The sequence below is a fragment of the Monodon monoceros genome, unplaced genomic scaffold, assembly GCF_005190385.1.
Source record: "Monodon monoceros isolate NGI ecotype Baffin Bay Population unplaced genomic scaffold, NGI_Narwhal_1 Super_Scaffold_22, whole genome shotgun sequence".
In the NCBI taxonomy this organism is placed as follows: Eukaryota; Metazoa; Chordata; class Mammalia; order Artiodactyla; family Monodontidae; genus Monodon; species Monodon monoceros.
Genome location: NW_021703779.1, coordinates 86701944 through 86719750, shown reverse-complemented (window position 1 = coordinate 86719750; position 17807 = coordinate 86701944). Strand labels below are relative to the sequence as shown.

Here is a 17807-nt window from a genome sequence, read left to right as displayed (position 1 = left end):
CAGAACTAGAACAAAACATTTCACAATTTGTATGGAAACACAAAGGATCCCGAATAGCCAAAGCAATTTTGAGAAAGAAAAACAGAGCTGGAGGAATCAGGCTCCCAGACTTCAGACTATACTACAAAGCTATAGTAATCAAGACACTATGGTAGTAGCATGAAAATAGAAATATAGATCAATGGAATAGGAGAGAAAGCCCAGAGATAAACCCACACACATATAGTCACCTTATTTTTGATACAGGAGGCAAGAATATACAGTGGAGAAAAGACAGCCTCTTCAATAAGTTGTGCTGGGAAATCTGGACAGCTAAGTGTAAAAGAATGAAATTAGAACACTCCCTAACACCATACACAAAAATAAACTCAAAATGGATTAAAGACCTAAATGTAAGGCCAGACCCTATAAAACTCTTAGAGGAAAGCATAGGCAGAACAATATCACATAAATCACAGCAAGATCCTTTTTGACCCACCTCCTAGAGAAATGGAAAAAAAACAAAAATAAACAAATGGGACCTAATGAAACTTAACAGCTTTTGCACAACAAAGGAAAGTATAAACAAGATGAAAAGACAACACTCAGAATGGGAGAAAATGTTTGCAAACGAAGCAACTGACAAAGGATTAATCTCCAAAATTAGCAAGAAGCTCATGCAGCTCAATATCAAAAACACAAACAACCCAATCCAAAAATGGGCAGAAGACCTAAATCAACATTTCTCCAAAGAAGATATACAGATTTCCAACAAACACATGAAAGGATGCTCAACATCACTAATCATTAGAGAAATGCAAATCAAAACTACAGTGAGGTATCACCTCACACCGGTCAGAACGGCCATCATCAAAATATCTACAAAAAATAAATGCTGGAAAGGCTGTGGAGGAAAGGGAGCCCTCTTCCACTCTTGGTGGGAATGTAAATTGATAGAGCCACTATGGAGAACAGTATGGAGGTTCCTTAAAAAACTAAAAATAGAACTACCATATGACCCAGCAATCCCACTACTGGGCATATACCCTGAGAAAACCATAAGTCAAAAACAGTCACGTACCACAATGTTCATTGCAGCTCTATTTACAATAGCCAGGACATGGAAGCAACCTAAGTGTCCATCAACAGATGAATGGATAAAGAAGATGTGGCACATATATACAATGGAATATTACTCAGCCATAAAAAGAAACAAAATGGAGTTATTTGTAGTGAGGTGGATGGACCTAGAGTCTGTCCTACAGAGTGAAGTAAGTCAGAAAGAGAAAAACAAACACCATGTGCTAACACATATATGTGGAATCTAAAAAAACGAAATGGTTCTGAAGAACCTAGGGGCAGGACAGGAATAAAGACGCAGGCGTAAAGAATGGACTTGAGGACACGGGGAGGGGGACGTGTAAGCTTTGATGAAGTGAGAGAGTGGCACTGACATATATACACTACCAAATGTAAAATAGGTAGCTAAAGGGAAGCAGCCGCATAACACAGGGAGATCAGCTCGGTGCTTTGTGACCACCTAGAGGGGTGGGATAGGGAGGGTGGGAGGGAGACACAAGCGCGAGTTGATATGAGGATATATGTATACGTATATCTGATTCACTCTGTAAAACAGCAGCAACTAACACAACAATGTAAAGCAATTATATTCTAAGAAAGATGTTAAAAATGTACAAATTACAACTACCCATAATATAAATGGATCTCACAAACATAATATTGAGATAAAGAAGCCAGAGTGAAAAAGAATAATGTATATGAGTTTGTATGTATTTAAACATAGGCATAACCATCATAACTATCTATGATGCTAGAATTCAGGGTGGCAGTCTTGGGTAAATGACTGGAATGGAATTTCTACAGTGTTGTTAATGTTCTGGGTTTTTTGTTTTGAGTGTTCGTTAAATGGTTTTAATTTGTAAAAGTTTATTGAGCTACATATTTATGATTTGGGCACTTTTACATATGTATTTTATTTCTAGTAAAATATTCCCTAAATGCCGAACAAGCTTACATCATTCCTCTCATAGTAAACTGTTAAACTCAAAAAAAATTCTCACATTATTGGTGGGTATATAATTTGGTACATTCTTTTTTAAAAATTTTATTTTATTGAAGTACAGTTGATTTACAATGTTGTGTTAATTTCTACTGTAAAGTGATTCAGTTATACATATATACATTTTTTTTCATATTCTTTTCTACTGTTGTTTATCACAGGATATTGAGTTTAGCTCCCTGTGCTTTACAGTAGGACCTCGTTGTTTATCTGTAATTTGGTTCATTCTTTCTGGAGAGCTATTTGACAGGAATTATTAAAAGAAATGTTCATATTGTTTGATATAGTCATTTAATTTTTTGCATTCTGTTCTACAGAAAAAATCATACATGTGTGGAAAGATTTGCACATAAAGATGTTCTTTGTAGTAAAACAAATAAAGCCAAACAATAGAAGAAACAAAATATACAAATATAGATTATTGGGCTTAAACAAGTTATTGCCTATCCACATAATTGAGTTCTGTTAAGTAGTAAAAGTACACTGTAAAAGTGTATTTAATGATAAAGAATACCCTTCATGATTTACACTTTAAATAATAGAAAAGTAGATTAGAAACAATATGCTCAATGGGATTGTAATATATATCTATATGCATATGTATACATATAAACATAGAATGTAATAGATAAAATATAATCAATCCTTATTTCTGAATATTCTTATACAATCAATATTAAAACAAGCAATTTCTGTACGTAAAACCACCAGAAACAAACATAGCAAATAAACTAGGAAATATGCACAATATATATCATGAATTCATTTTAACTTCATTTTTCCATGCTTCAGAAAAAAGTGATATGGAGAAATCCTTTCTTTTCACATGAAAAATCTATCACTCCCTTCACAGTTTGTTTAGGATACAGGATAAGCCACTGAATAGAGACCCCAAGAATAAAATGGTTCAGACAAGAGGGAAGTGTATTTCTCTCATACAAAATAGTCCAGAGATAGGAAGGGACTTTTGGGCAGGTGAATTTGTCTGCTGTATGAGGTCAGGTGCCTTCTATTCTGTTGCTCTGCTATCTCCTAGAGTGTTGTCCTTATACTTTGTCTGAGTTCTAGGACACAGGAAGCAGGAAAGAGAAAGTAGTAGGCAAACAATTCCCTTTTAAAAATTGATACAGAAGTTGCACGTTCCACATCTGCTCATATTCTATTGCAAAGAACTTGAACAAAAGACATACTGTACTTGGCTACAAAGGAGGCTAGGGAATGTTAATTTCTTGTTGAGTGATCAAGAGTTCCTCTAAAACATTGGGAAAGGAAATCCTGTTACTTAGAGGAAGCTAGGGAAAATTGTCACTGGGGGCAATTAGCAGTCTTGGGTAAAATAAGTGATGGCAATAAAGTTAACAATCATCACCCAAACTTTGGTAAAGTTGATCATCTGAGATACTACATCCACACACAATTCCATTTAGTGCAAAACAAAGTTTTCTCTATGTCTAAGAAAAATCAACTGGGTGAATAGCCGTGTGGTGTACAAAGACCCTGATCATCCATATTTACTATAACTTTGTCATAGTTAAATTTTTGTGAACACCACTGATTATTTCCTTAGCATGGATACCTAGGAATGAATTTGTGGGCTCAAGGGGCACCCATATTTTAAATGTAAATGCCTGAGTTCTATACAGAAAGATGGAGAAATTCATATTCCATTACCTGGAAATAAGTGAGAAAGCCCTTGGGGGAGTGTAGAGTACAGACTTCCTGATTTTGTGTCATAAAGAGCTTGCACTGAACCCACTTTGAGACCATAGACACCATCAACAGACTTAAGTACCTCCAAAGGAGGACTAAGTAGACTTGTACTCACAAGGCAGCATGAGACAGGCCAGAGTAATTAGTGATAAGCGTAGTGGGCCTGGCTTCAGTCAGACAGGTCTCCTCTTTCCCACCCTACTTCTAGGTCGTGCCCATGTTCTGAGGCCCAGGTCAAGTTCCTTTTCCTCCTCCAGGCTTTTCTATTTTGAGCGAACCTGGCCATTGTTATCTCCAAGCCCCTATTGGCCTAACAGTTCACCCTTTCCTTTAGCTTTCTCCAAATGGCCTCATATGTAGGGGTATTTGCCCTACCCAGAGAGAGTATATCTTTCACCAGCATAGTACCCTCCTCTGAGACCTAACCCTTATCATTCAGAGCACACAGGGCAGGGCTTGGGCATCTGAGGAGGTCCCCAAAATACCTATTGACTCAACCGTGAACAAAGGGAAGAAATTGAACGGAGAATATGGGAGAGGACATAGGGTTATATTGAGACAGTCTTCATTCTAAAACGTGGATTGGTTCCCAGACTCAACACTAACCAGCCGTGTAACCTTGGACACCTTACTTAAACCTCTCAAAAGGAGAGAGAGAGAGAATGGAGGGAAGAACACCAGAGAAGAGTGTGCCATAACAGTTCAGATGCAAGCTCAAAAGGGCCTAAACCAGCATAATAAGTTCAGCTGTCACAATAAAGAAAGATGGAGGCTTACTGGCTATCAAAGGGGGTGAGAGTCAGACAAGGCTCTGAAATTTCAAGACAGAGTGACTAGACAAGTTAATATGGTAGGTTGGGTTAATTAATGTTAAAGGCACACGATCTCATTCAAAGATGACTATAAAATATCAGCAGAAGACCTAAAAGTCAATTTGGCCCCCATAGACCTGTAGTCACAAAATGATATCAACTGGGTAAGGGAAAACTGTTGGAGTTAATATTTTAATCTCCTAGATATAGCTGCAAATTTGCAGGATTAGAGGAAAGAGGATCAGGTTGAACAAGAAGTAGGTAGTTAGCAAAATCCAGACTGTGAGAAACCCTACAAGTGAAACAGCCCAAGTTCTTCCACAGATAATTTGTAAGGAAAAGAAAGAGATGGAGGAAAAAGCCATACATTAATGGAGGCTTCTGGGGTAGCTGAAAAAGTTCTATTTATTGATCTGAATTATGGTTATAGGAGTGTTCACCTCACAATATTTCACTGCCCTATACGTTTTAAATGTTTCTAGGTTATATTTTATAATAAAAATGCTTTAAAACTTACAAGCTTTCTTTTTTTACGTGAGTTTCAAGAATCATAACATGGTAACAAGGGTAGTGATAGTGAGGTTTCAGGGTCTCCTAATGACCTCATAATAAACAAGATCAGCGTTGTTAAGAATTCTACCACATGAATTGACTCAGTGATTTCCCAGTTTATATAACTAGTCCTGCATTTCTTTGTTCTACAATTGCATGCAATTATTGAAAATATCACTGTGGTTTTCACTCAATCTGCAGGCGATGTCCATCTAGGATAAAAATGCTACAAAATTATGACAATTGAGGGGCTCCTGTATAGCCTTTCACACTCCAAATTGATTGCCTTGTTTTGCAGAAGCATCAGGTTCACCTTGTGTTGATTTTGTTTTAATCACTTTTCTAACAACTGTTAGAGATATAATTTACAGACATTAAATTGTACACATATGAAGAATACATTTCTAATGAGTAGTGAGTACTGAAAAGTGTATACTCCCACATAATCACTACCACATTTAAGATATAGAACATTTCCATTACCTCAGAAAGTCATGCCCCTTTGCAGTTAGTACCCCGATAAACTTTATTCCAGGAAACAAACTGATTTCTATTACTATAGATAGGTTTTACCTTCTCAGGAATATTGTATAAATGGAATCATATTGTACATATTCTTTTGTGCCTGGCTTCATCCATATTATTGCCTGAATCACTTTGTTCCTTTTTATTGTTCTACTGTTTGTGTTTGGTATTGCAACATAACAAATAACCCCAATACTTAGGGGCTTAAGACAACAAACATTTTTTTTTTTATTTTTTGATGAACCTCCATGATGTTTTCTATAGTGGCTGTACCAATTTACATTCCCACCAACAGCGCACAAGGATTCTCCTTTCTCCACATCCTCTCCAACACGTATTTGTTGTCTTTTTGTTAATAGCTATTCTGACAGGTGTGAGGTGATACCTCACTGTGGCTTTGATTTGCATTTCTCTGATGATTAGTGATGTTGAGCATCTATCCATGTGTCTGTTGGCCATCTGTATGTCTTTCAAAAAATGTCTATTCAGGTCCTTTGTCCATTTTTTAATTGGGTTGGTTTTTTTTTGATGTTGAGTTATATGAGTTCTTTGTATATCTAGGATATTAACCACTTACCAGATATACGGTTTGCAAATATCTTCTCCCATTCAGTAAGCTGCCTTTGGTATTGTTGATAGATTCCTTCACTGTGTATAAGCTTGTTAGTTTGAGGTATTCCCATTTGTTTATTTCTGCTTTTGTTTCCCTTGTCTGAGGAGACTATATCCAAAAACATATTGCTGAGACCGATATCAAATTGCTCAATGTCTATGTTTTCTTACAGGAGTTTTATGGTTTCAGTTCTTATATTTAAATTCTTAATACATTTTGAGTTGTTTTTTGTATATGGTGTGAGAAAGTAATCTAGCTGATTCTTTTGCATATAGCTGTCCAGTTTTCTAACATCATATATTGAAGAGGCTGTCTTTTCCCCATTGTATATTCTTGCCTCCTTTGTTGTAGATTAATTGACCATATATAAGATTGAGTTTATCTTTGGGCTTTCTATTCCCTTCCATAATATCTGTGTCTGTTTTTTGTACCAGTACCATACTGTTTTTGATGACTGTAGCTTTGTAGTATAGTTTGAAAGGGGGAGGATGATACCTCCAGCTTTGTTCTTTTTTTCTCAAAATTGTTTTGGCTATTTGGGGTCCTTTATGTTTCTATACAAGTTTTAGAATTATTTGTTCTAATTCTGTGAAAAATGCCATTGGAATTTTGATAGGGCTTGCATCAAATCTGTAGATTGCCTTGGAGAGTATGTTCATTTTGACAATATTAATTCTTCCAATACATGAACATGGAATATCTTTTCATTTGTGTCATCTTAAATTTCTTTCATCAACGTCTTATAGTTTTCTGAGTACGTGTCTTTTACCTCGTTGGTTAGATATAGTCCTAGGTATCAATATTTTATTCTTTTTGATACAGTTGTAAATAGGATTGTTTTTCTTAATTTATTTCTGATAGTTCATTGTTAGTGTATAGAAATGCAACAGATTTCTGTATATTGATTTTGTACCCTGCAAGTTTACTGATTTCAATTATTAGTTCTAATAGTTTTATCATGGCATGTTTAGGATTTTCTATATATAGAATCATGTCACCTGCAAAGAGTAACAATTTTATTTCTTCCTTTCCAAATGTTGATTACTTTTCTTTTGCTTTCTTGTCTAACAGCTGTAGCTAGGACTTCCAACAAAATATATATTTTATTGGAATATATCAAATACATATCAAATAAAAGTGGTGAGAGTGGGCATCCTTGGCTTGTTCCTGGTCTGAGAGGAAATACTTTCAGTTTTTCACAATTGAAAATGATGTTGGCTGTAGGTTTGTCATATGTGGTCCTTATTATGTTGAAGTATGTTCCCTCTATGCCCACTTTGTTGAGATTTTTTATCATAAATAGATGTTGAATTTTGTCAAAAGCTTTTCCTGCATCTATTGATATGATCATATGTTTTTATTCTTCAATTTTTAATGTAGTGTATCACATTGATTTATTTACAGATAATGAACCATCCTTGTATCCCTGGGATAAATCTCACTTGATCATGGTGTATGATCCTTTTAACTATTATTGAATTCAGTTTGCTAACATTTTGTTGAGGATTTTTCCATCTATGTTTGTCAGTGATATTGGCCTATAATTTTCTTTTTTATGGTCTCTTTGTCTGATTTTGGTATCAGACAAAGGGTGATGCTGGACTCATAGATTGAGTTCAGAAGTACTCTTTCCTCTTTAATTTTTTGGAATAGTTTGAGAAGGATAGGTTTTAACTCTTCTTTAAATATTTGTTAGACTTGACCCATTAAGCCATCTGGTCCCAGACTTCTCTTGTTTGTTGGGAGTTTTTTGTTTTTTACTGATTCAGTTTCATTACTGGTAATTGGTCTCTTCATATTTTCTATTTCTTCCTGATTCAGTCCTGGGAGATTGCACAGTTATAGGAATTTATCCATTTCTTCTAGGCTGTCCATTTTACTGGCATGTAATTGTTCATAGTAATCTCTTATGATCCTTTGTATTTCTACAGTGTTGGTTTTAACTTCTCTTTCATTTTTAAATTTTATTTGGGCCCTTTTTCTTTTTTTCTTGATGAATCTGGCTATAGACTTATCAATTTTGTTTGTCTTTTCAAAGAACCAGCTCTTAGTTTCATTGATCTTTTCTTGGGATTTTAGTCTCTATTTAATTTATTTCTGCTCTGATCTGTATTATTTCTTTCTTTCTAGTAACTTTGGGTTTTATTTGTTTTTCTTTCTCTAGCTGCTTTACATGTAAGGTTAGGTTGTTACTTTGAGATTTTTCTTGTTTCCTGAGGTAAGCTTGTATCACTATAAACTTCCCTCTTAGAACTACTTTTGCAGTGTTCCATTAGGTTTGGATCATTGTGTTTCCATTTTCATTTGTCCCCAGGTATTTTTTTATTTCCTTTTTTGATTTATTCAGTGACCCATTGATTGTTTAGTAGCATATTGTTTAGCTTCCACATGTTTCTGGTTTTTGCAGGGTTTTTTTCTTGTACTTGATTTCTACTTTCATGCTGTTGTGGTCAGAAAAGATGTTGGATATCATTTAAATCTTTTTAAATGTATTGACTTGTTTTTTGGTGTAACCTGTGATCTGTCTTGGAGAATGTTCCATGTGCATTTGAAAAGAATGCATATTTTCTTGCTTTTGGATGGAATGTTCTACATATATCCATCAAGTCTATATGGTCTAATGTGTCACTCAAGGCCAGTGTTTCCTTATTGATTTTCTGTCTGAATGATCTATCCTTTGATGTAATTGGGGTGTTAAAGTCTCCTAATATTATTGTTTTACTGTCAATTTCTCCCTTTGTGTTTGTTCATATTTGCTTTATGTATTTAGATGTGAATGATAGTACACTTGATTTTGTCCCAGAGGTCTCTTAAACTCTCATTTTTTTTTTTTTTTTTTTTTTTTTTTTGCGGTATGTGGGCCTCTCACTGTTGTGGCCTCTCCTGTTGCGGAGCACAGGTTCCGGACACGCAGGCTCAGTGGCCATGGCTCACGAGCCTAGCCACTCCATGGCATGTGGGATCTTCCTGAACTGGGGCACGAACCCGTGTCCCCTGCATCAGCAGGTGGACTCTCAACCACTGCACCACCAGGGAAGCCCTTAAACTCTCATTTTTAAAAAATTCTTCTTTCCCTTCAGCTTGGGTCATTTCCACTACTCTGTCTACCAGTTCTCTGATTCATTCCTCTGTATCATCTAATCTTCTGTTGATTCCTTCTACAGTATTTTTTATTTCAGTTATTGTAGTCTTCAGCTCTGTTTGATTCTTTATATTTTTCAACTCTTTTTTGAAATTCTCACTGTGCTCATCCATTTATGCTCATCCATCCTCCTGAATTCAGTGAGCATCTATATGATCACTACCTTGAACTCTTTATTGGGTAGATAGCTTATCTCCACTTTGCTTAGTTCTTCTCCTGGGGTTTTGTCTTGTTCCTTCGTTTGAAACATATTCCTCTATCTCCTCATTTTGCCTAATTCTCTGTGTTCATTTCTATGTATTAGGTAGGTTGGTTATATTTCCTCATCTTGGAGAAGTGACCTTATGTAGGAGATGTCCTGTTGGGCCCAGTACCACACTCCCTTTTCATCACCAGAGCCCTATGCTCCAAGGATGCCCCCTATGTGGGCTACATGGGCTCTTCTATTGTGGTGGAGTAGACTACTGTGGGCACAGTGGTAGATTGGGTTGACCCCCAGCCCAGTTGGTTGCCAGGCTCTGCCTCTTGTCATGGTTGCCAATCTGCTCATGGGTGGGCCTGGGTCTTGGGGCAGCTGGCTGTGCAGCTGGAGGGCCCAAGGCTGGTGCCAGCCTGCTGGTGGGTGGGTAAGCTCCTGTTGCTATAGGCTAGAGGGAGGACTCCAATATAGTGCTTGCCAGTACCAGTGTCCTTGTGGTAGGAGGAGCTCCCCAAAATGACTACTGCCAGCATCTATGGCCCAGAGGGAGTCCCAGTTGTCTCCTGACTCTCTGGGAGGCTCGCCAAGATCAGCAAGTGGGTCCAAACCAGGCACTATGACTTAGAGCTTGTTAGATTTTGTGTGCAACCTTTAAGAACAGAGTTTCTGTTTCCCACAGCCCTCTAGCTCTCCCATACACAAGCTCCACTGGCTTTCAAAGAAGATTTTCTGGGAACTTGCTTTCCTAGTGCAGGAACACTGGACTGGGGAGTCTGATGTGGAACTTGGACCCTTCACTCCCTGGGGAGACCCTCTGCGATTGTGATTGTCCTCTCATTTGTGAGTTGCCTACCCAGGGGTGTGGGTCTTTACTATACCATGACTCCACCCCTCCTACCTGTCTCATTGTAGTTCCTTCTTTATATTTTTAGTTATGGAAAATCTTGCCTGTTAGTCTTCAGGTTATTCTCATAGACAGTTGCTCTGTAAAGAGTTGTAATTTTGGTGTGCCTGTGGGAGGAGGTGAGTTCAGGGTCTTCCTACTCCACCATGTTGGTCACACCTCAACCATTTTTAATTGTAGAATTCAGTGTCTCTTAGTACACTCACAAATGTACAGTTATCAACACTAGCTCCAGAATATTGTCTTCATCCCAAAAGGAAACCCCAGGCCTCTTGGGCATTCACTCCCCATTATCTCCTCTCTTAGCCCCTGGAAACCATTCATTTGCTTTATGTCTTTATGGACCTGCCTATTATGGATATTTAATATAAATACAATCATACAATATGTGGCCTTTTGTGTCTGGCTTGTAACTCACTTGTCATTCTTTGCCCAGCCTCATGAAGTTTCACTTTATGTGTGTGCAGCTTAATATATAGCAACAGGCTCAAGGGAAACTTTTAAAAGACTTTTGGAGAATGATTTTCTGCACTAATCCATCATCTCTTGTATTCTTCCTCACAATGCTCCTCCTCTCTATGCCACAATCCATAGGATGCCTTTAGTCAAAATCCAAAGCAATCATAGGGCTCATCTTGATTGCTTCTCTTCTCTCAGGGACCACACCCTTGTGCTGCCAATTGTCTAAAGTCTAAAAACATTTGTAGTTATTTGATATATTTGCCCAGTTATCTAGTTATTCAAGGCAGGAGGATATGCCTAATCCAAGTTTTTCCATCATTTGTCATTTGGTTTATTTGAACATATTTTGCACAGTTCTAGGACTATTTGCTTATAGAGTCCCCTCACCCTTTGTGAAGCCATACTGGAAAAGAACCAGCAAGTCAGCCTGGTGTCTACCTAACACACAGGAAAATTCACCCCTCCTTGCCATAGCAATGGGGAGAGTACACTATGTGTCTATCTTCACCCTGCTATCTCTTTTGGATCAACAGAATAAGCAGTGATCTAACTAAGAACTGTACACCAGTACCTTGTTCTTGCAGACCTCTCTCTGTATGTAATTCTCTTAGAGCTTCCACCTCTACTTGGTTTAAAAGAGGAAAGAACTATGCTCTCCCTTTCATCCACGAGAAAGGGATAGAATTGACTTTCACCATGTGCCAACCCTGGAGTCAGAATACCTTGGTTAAAATTCTATCTCCACTATTTACTGTGTGACTTTGGGCAAGCTACTTAACCTCTGTACTCCTTAGTTTGCTAATAATAGCATTGTGAGTAGTAATGAATAGTAATTCCGTTAGTATATGTAAAGTGCTTAGAAGAGTGCCTGGTATATTACAAGTATTATATAAGTATGAAGTACTATCGGTGTTGTTGTTATTGTTGTTACAATGAATGACACTGAATTCCCCACAAAGTCTATGGCTCCCACAATTCTTTACCTGTCACCCTTACCTGTCTCCTCACACTGATTTGGGAGAAGGAGGACTGGGACATTGTTGTAGATACACGGGTTAGGCGGGTTTTGGTAAGGTCTTATGAAGGTATCAGGTCCCAATTATTGGACTTTTTTTTCATGGTACATAATGCCTCTTTGTCCTCACCTATGAGTCCCATCAACCAATAGTAGGGAAACAAATTAAATCTAACTCAATATCCTATTTTGCTTGCATTTGCATGCAAATTTTTATAACAGCTTTTACTTATAGATGGAGATGTATTCTGTGAAATGTTTAGATAACTAAAGCTGTCCAGATCTAATAGAATTTTTGGAGAATGAAGTAAAATAAGGCAGGGCAGTGACATGATCATATCTGTTGTTTAGAATCTTCATTTTATTGGAAGGTGGCAAGATGTAAGTTAAAGAGGCCAGTAAATGTTGTTGTAGTGGTTGGAGTTTATGGTTGCTTGCCTTTGGGAAGTGGCAGTAAAGCCAGAGTGGGAATTGGAAGGATTCCTGAGCTACTTTGGAGGTAATCATTGAGACCTGCCACTTATTGGAGCACTTGGTATTTGTCAGTCATGAAGACAATGAAGAAAAAGACCACGCATTTTACAGAAGGTGGAGATGCTGGCAACAGGGAAGACCAGAAAAGCAGGCTTATTAGAAGGATGAACTATGGTATTTGCCATCATTTTTGTAATCTGGTCAGTTAATAAAGAATGACTGCTTTCAAATTGGAAAAAAAACCACATAAATCTAATGATCTGCATGAAAAGCCGTTTATATAGGATTCAGGATTTCTCCACCCCAACAACAAATCATTTGCTTCTATCACAACTAACCATTCCTTAATAACCGTGATAACAATGCCCTACTCTTTTTAAGATCTCTTCTCTTTCTCTTCTTAAATATTTTCTGGAACCATTTACTTCAAAGTTGTTAGTGGCAACTTCGCATTTATAATGAGCCACTGTTTTCCTAAAAACAAATACTAAGAACACATCCCTGGGAATTCCCTGGTGGTCCAGTGATTAGGACTCCCGTGCTCTCACTGCCTGAGAGGGCCCGGGTTCAATCCCTGGTCAGGGAATTAAAATTCTACAAGCTGCGCAGTGCAGCCAAAAAAAAAAAATTTTTTTAAAAAAGCATTAAAAGAAAGAACATATCCTTCTTTCTGTTGCACATATTTCAAGCTAACCAATCAACAACAGATTCACTTAGATTAGTACCAAAAGCCTTAGCAACAAAAAGTTTTGTGTGATAAGTGACTAAATGGGGCCAATTTCTGTTAGTGCTTCTAATTCCCCAGTGTGGCTGAGTAAGGTCTAAGGAAACATAAATAGGATAGAGATGTGTGGGAGAAATGAAAACCTATTGGATTCTAAATAAGAGTGTTGAGGAAAGGTGGGATCTTTTAAACACAGTATTGAGGGAGATACAAGGGTATGGTACAAACTGGGAGACAGAGGGCATGATACTGAGATCGAAGCAGTAAAATTTTATGACTGACTTTTGATATCTGAAAATCTAGGTATGTAGGATTATGGACTCAGAAGCTCACCTAATGAAAAGGCCTCACATGCTCAGGAGTGCCTCAAAAAGGTAGCCTCCAGTTGCCCTGTACATCCTAAACTTACAAAAATGTGTCTGCTTGGAGGGTCTATATTTACCTTATGACTCAGCAACAGAAACAGGTGACTGGGTCTTTTTATCCTCCTATCTTGAATCTTTTTTCCAAATGTACATACTGTTACCATGTTTCTGATTATTAAAAGAATATAATATGTTTATGGGGGAAAAGGGGAAAAGAATAGGAAATTATCAGAATGAAAGTGAAAACCACAATCCCAGTCATTACTTCCTTCCTTAATTTACCTCACTCCCTCCAATTTGGTTGCAAGAACTGAAGTGCAAGGAAAATGGTGGCTATTAGTGACTGGGGAGAGGGTGGGTGGAGGGAAGACTGTTCCCTTTCTGTTCTTGTATTTTAGAAGAGGATGAATAATCCTCTCTCTCCACACAACCATTAAAAAATTGTTAATATGACTATGGGAAAATGCAGCCCTTCTCTGGTAATCAGAGAAAGGCAAATTCCAACTACAGGGAGAAGGGGCCACTTTTGACCTCTGGAATTAGCAATGACAAAAATGAGTGACAGGGCCTGGTGGGGGGTGGTGGGAGGTTGGTAAGCCGTTCCATTTCTGCAGCACAGTTGGTGGGAGGGGAAAGTGGGGACCAGAGTTGGAGGATGACATAATCCTCACGTGATCAGGAGCTGACGTGAAGTCCTCATATTCCCGGGCTTCTTTCTCCTCTGGGTACCAGCTCCTTACTGCCCTGCAGGCGTTCGTGCTTGTGGCCAAGAGAAAGAGGACGTAAATTCTTTAAATCCCAGAAGGTTGGTGTGAGGGAACCACTGGGACTCTTGGGGTGGTAGTGACTGAATCTAGTGCCTGGAATATGTCTAGGATTGCTTTCTCCAAACCCGTGCAAACTCGTCGGAGATAATTATACTTTTGAAGGGGGGTGGGGCTGGAGTAGGTGGAAGTCTCCTGAGAGACATCAGTGGTTTAGTGTAGTTTAGAAATATTCAGCTTCTCTCAGACTAGCAAGATTTCCCTTTATCCTTCTTCTCTTTTCCCAACTCCGCTGGAGGAAATGAGGTGTGGGCTGGTGCGTGGAGAAAGGCTGGAATCCTGAGGTGGAGACAGAGAAATTTAGAGATAATTTGAAAACAGTTCGCCTCATTCAATGCTAGCCTGCGAGAGGGATGTGGAGGAGTGGGGAGGGGGGGGGGGGGACAGGGCCCGGGGGGGACGGGGGGGGGGGGGGGGGGGGGTGGGGGGCAGAGATTCGGTAGGAAGGGATAAGAACAGGAGGGGAAACAGGAGGTGGGAAATTTGGGGCGACACGGTGATGAGGATCCTAGATTCAAGATAATAACGAGTGTCTTGTCTCTGGCGCTGGTCGATCCACAGAGAACTCCCTCCTTACCGCCCCTTCCTTTCTGTCTGCAGGTCTGAGGGTCTGTGTTCACAGACATCTCCAGACAAGTAAAAGAGGAGGAAACTATCCCGAATCGTCTCAGGGAGGGGAGCACTCAGACGGGGGTCTCCGAGGGTGAGAGTTGGGAAGGGCAAGAGCTGGGTAAAATTTGTAGCGGCCCCACAGCTCAACTCCCTGTCTCGCTCCCCTCCTGCCGCCCATCAGAGAGGCCATTAGCCTCGTCTGCTGGAGAAATGGTGGGCTGCTGAGGGAGGGGAAAGGAGGCGGAGAAGGGGTAGGGGAGGGAGGGGGTGCATCTCGAACTTCGGAGGGCTGGACCAGTGAAGCAGGGGTGGGAGATTAGGCGACTATCTAGCTTCAGAGAGAAACTGACAATCTTGAATGAAAAGAAATGAAGCAATCTTACTCTACATTTTCTCCCTGGACTTAAGCAGGAAACCGCAACAGCATGCAAAAATCCTGCAAAGAAAATGAAGGAAAGCCCAAGTGCAGCGTGCCAAAGAGGGAGGAAGAACGCCCCTATGGAGAATTCGAACGCCAGCAAACAGAAGGGAATTTTAGGCAAAGGTTGCTTCAGTCTCTCGAGGAATTTAAAGAGGACATAGACTATAGGCATTTTAAGGATGAAGAAAAGACAAGAGAGGGAGACGAGATGGAAAGGTGTTTGGAAGAGATAAGGGGTCTGAGAAAGAAATTTAGGGCTCTGCATTCTAACCATAGGCATTCTCGGGACCGTCCTTATCCCATTTAATGCATTTCTCCCCTGAATTCAACTATTTTCTGTTATTAATACTGCAACATTGGTTCCCTTTGTCTGCGTTTTCTTGCTAAATATTTGCTACTATTTTATTCCAATCCTTCGGTGTTCCTTTGATTTACATATGACTCGTTACCATTTCATCCTTTAACCAAATCTCACTCATTTAATAGGGTTGTTTCATTCGTTTGCATGGGAAGATGCTCATTGTATATTGTAAAGTGAAAATAATATGTTGCAAAAGGATATATATAGATATGTCTATCTATATATATCTTATAGGTACATTTATACATGTCATAATGCAAAAAAATGTCTGAATTATTATACACCAAAAGGTTAACAGTGAATCTCTGTGATCTGTATTTTATTTTATTTTTTGCCTATCTGCATCTTCTCATTTTCCAAAATAATGAATAATATAAATGTGTGTATATGTGTGTATTACTTGTGTCACGAAAAAACTAAAATAAACAGACACAATAAAAGAACTTGTCAATCACCTTTGAAGGGCAATGAAACACTTAATAAACTCTTAATAACAGAACTATAAGAAAGAAATGTAAACTTCAAATTATCTCTGGATCTCTTAGCCAGAGAAATAAAACTGGCAATTAGTGTAGATACACTTGCTTAAGACTCAGTCTTTTCATGGGAAAACATTTGCCTCACAGGGCTGCTGTGGGGAAGAAATGAGGTGACTGAGCTGTGCTTGTTGGGCTCTTGTTCCCACCTGTGCATACAGAACCCCAACCCACTACAGAACATCAGTTTTGAGGGAGGGAGGGTCCTGGCATGACTCAACCAGTGCTCAGGAACAAGTCCAATAGGCAGGGAGGTGGGGACTTCCATGCCAGGCTTCTGCTGTTGAACCCCACCCCTGGCTCCCCTGGGTCCTGCCAGGCCTGCTGGGCACTGCTGCCTTTTCTGCTAGGCCCTTTGCTCTTTGCTGGCCCTGCTGCTGGTGGTGCAGTGGAGTCCTTGAGTGCCAAAGCCCCGTTGAGTTTCCTGGAGTCCCCAGTGCGTTGAATCCCCACTCTGTCTTCTAAAGCTTCTCTCTGCTTTATAGTGATGCTTAACAGAGGTGGGGACTGTTCCAGGATTGCTTGTGCCACAGTGTTTAGCAGAGTTTTTAGTAAAACAGCCCCTTCCATTTTCAGCCACAGGACACTTCCTCCATTGGAGTCAGACATGATGAGTCCATTTTGGGGGTTGGACCAGGGTTCAAATTTGAGCAAAAGATGTCATGCTACAGTCAGAGTTGCTGCTCGAAGTCTAAGAACTGAGGTTTCGTCTTCTTTCTCTTGTGGGATGATTTCTCCCTGAAGGCTCTTGTCAGGCCTGCCCTACTGGTTCAGGAGACTCTCAGGAGACATGTGTAAATTGCACAAAGTAATGCAGGAAATAGATCTAGGGAAACAATCCCCTTCTCTCCATCCCTTCCAATCCTGAAACATATGTAAGAATTCTTTGTAAGACTCATATATGTATAACACATATTATATATATAAACATATACACATATATAGAAATATATGTATTTATACCTTTTAGTGTATATATGTACATATATCATTTTATGTATATGTATATATGTGTACTTAAGCATTATTTCTTAACTGGACTTTTTGCATTTTCCATTTGAAAGTAAAGACTATAATATTTCATTATATTTTATCATTTCATTATATTTCTATTGATTACTGCTGTGACTTATGCATAGTGGGTACTTAATAAATGTTTACTTAACTAGAATTCTAGTGTTCTTGGCCCAGTTTTACTTCTGATTGCATAAAATTGGAAATAATCTATTTCTCTAGAAACTGTAACTTACATTTTCAAAAAGAACCCAATAAGAAAGGGATTATTCCCTAAATTCAGTCTATAAAACTATTATATATAACCTTGTATAATTAATTGATGTCTCTCAAAAAGTCAGCTCCTGACATTATAATCTTCTAGAGTGCTTATTACAAATACAGATTTATGACAAATAGCTCCCCATACACACACATACTCTTACAAAGTCAGAATTTCTGTGCATATGGCCTTGGAATCTTCATTTTGGGGTTCCCATGAAA

The 17807-nt window shown here is 38.7% G+C and overlaps 2 protein-coding genes across 2 annotated transcripts in view; both read left to right on the top strand.

The window, feature by feature from the left end:
- The window catches only part of NXF3 (nuclear RNA export factor 3), a 1139741-nt gene that overhangs the window by 273920 nt on the left and 848014 nt on the right, over nucleotides 1-17807 (top strand). The window lies entirely within an intron of this gene.
- On the top strand, nucleotides 14985-15720 carry TCEAL7 (transcription elongation factor A like 7). Its single transcript, XM_029240131.1, has 2 exons — nucleotides 14985-15009; nucleotides 15401-15720. The coding sequence occupies exon 2, from the start codon at nucleotides 15418-15420 to the stop codon at nucleotides 15718-15720; it is 303 nt and encodes a 100-aa protein (XP_029095964.1). The 5' UTR covers nucleotides 14985-15009; nucleotides 15401-15417.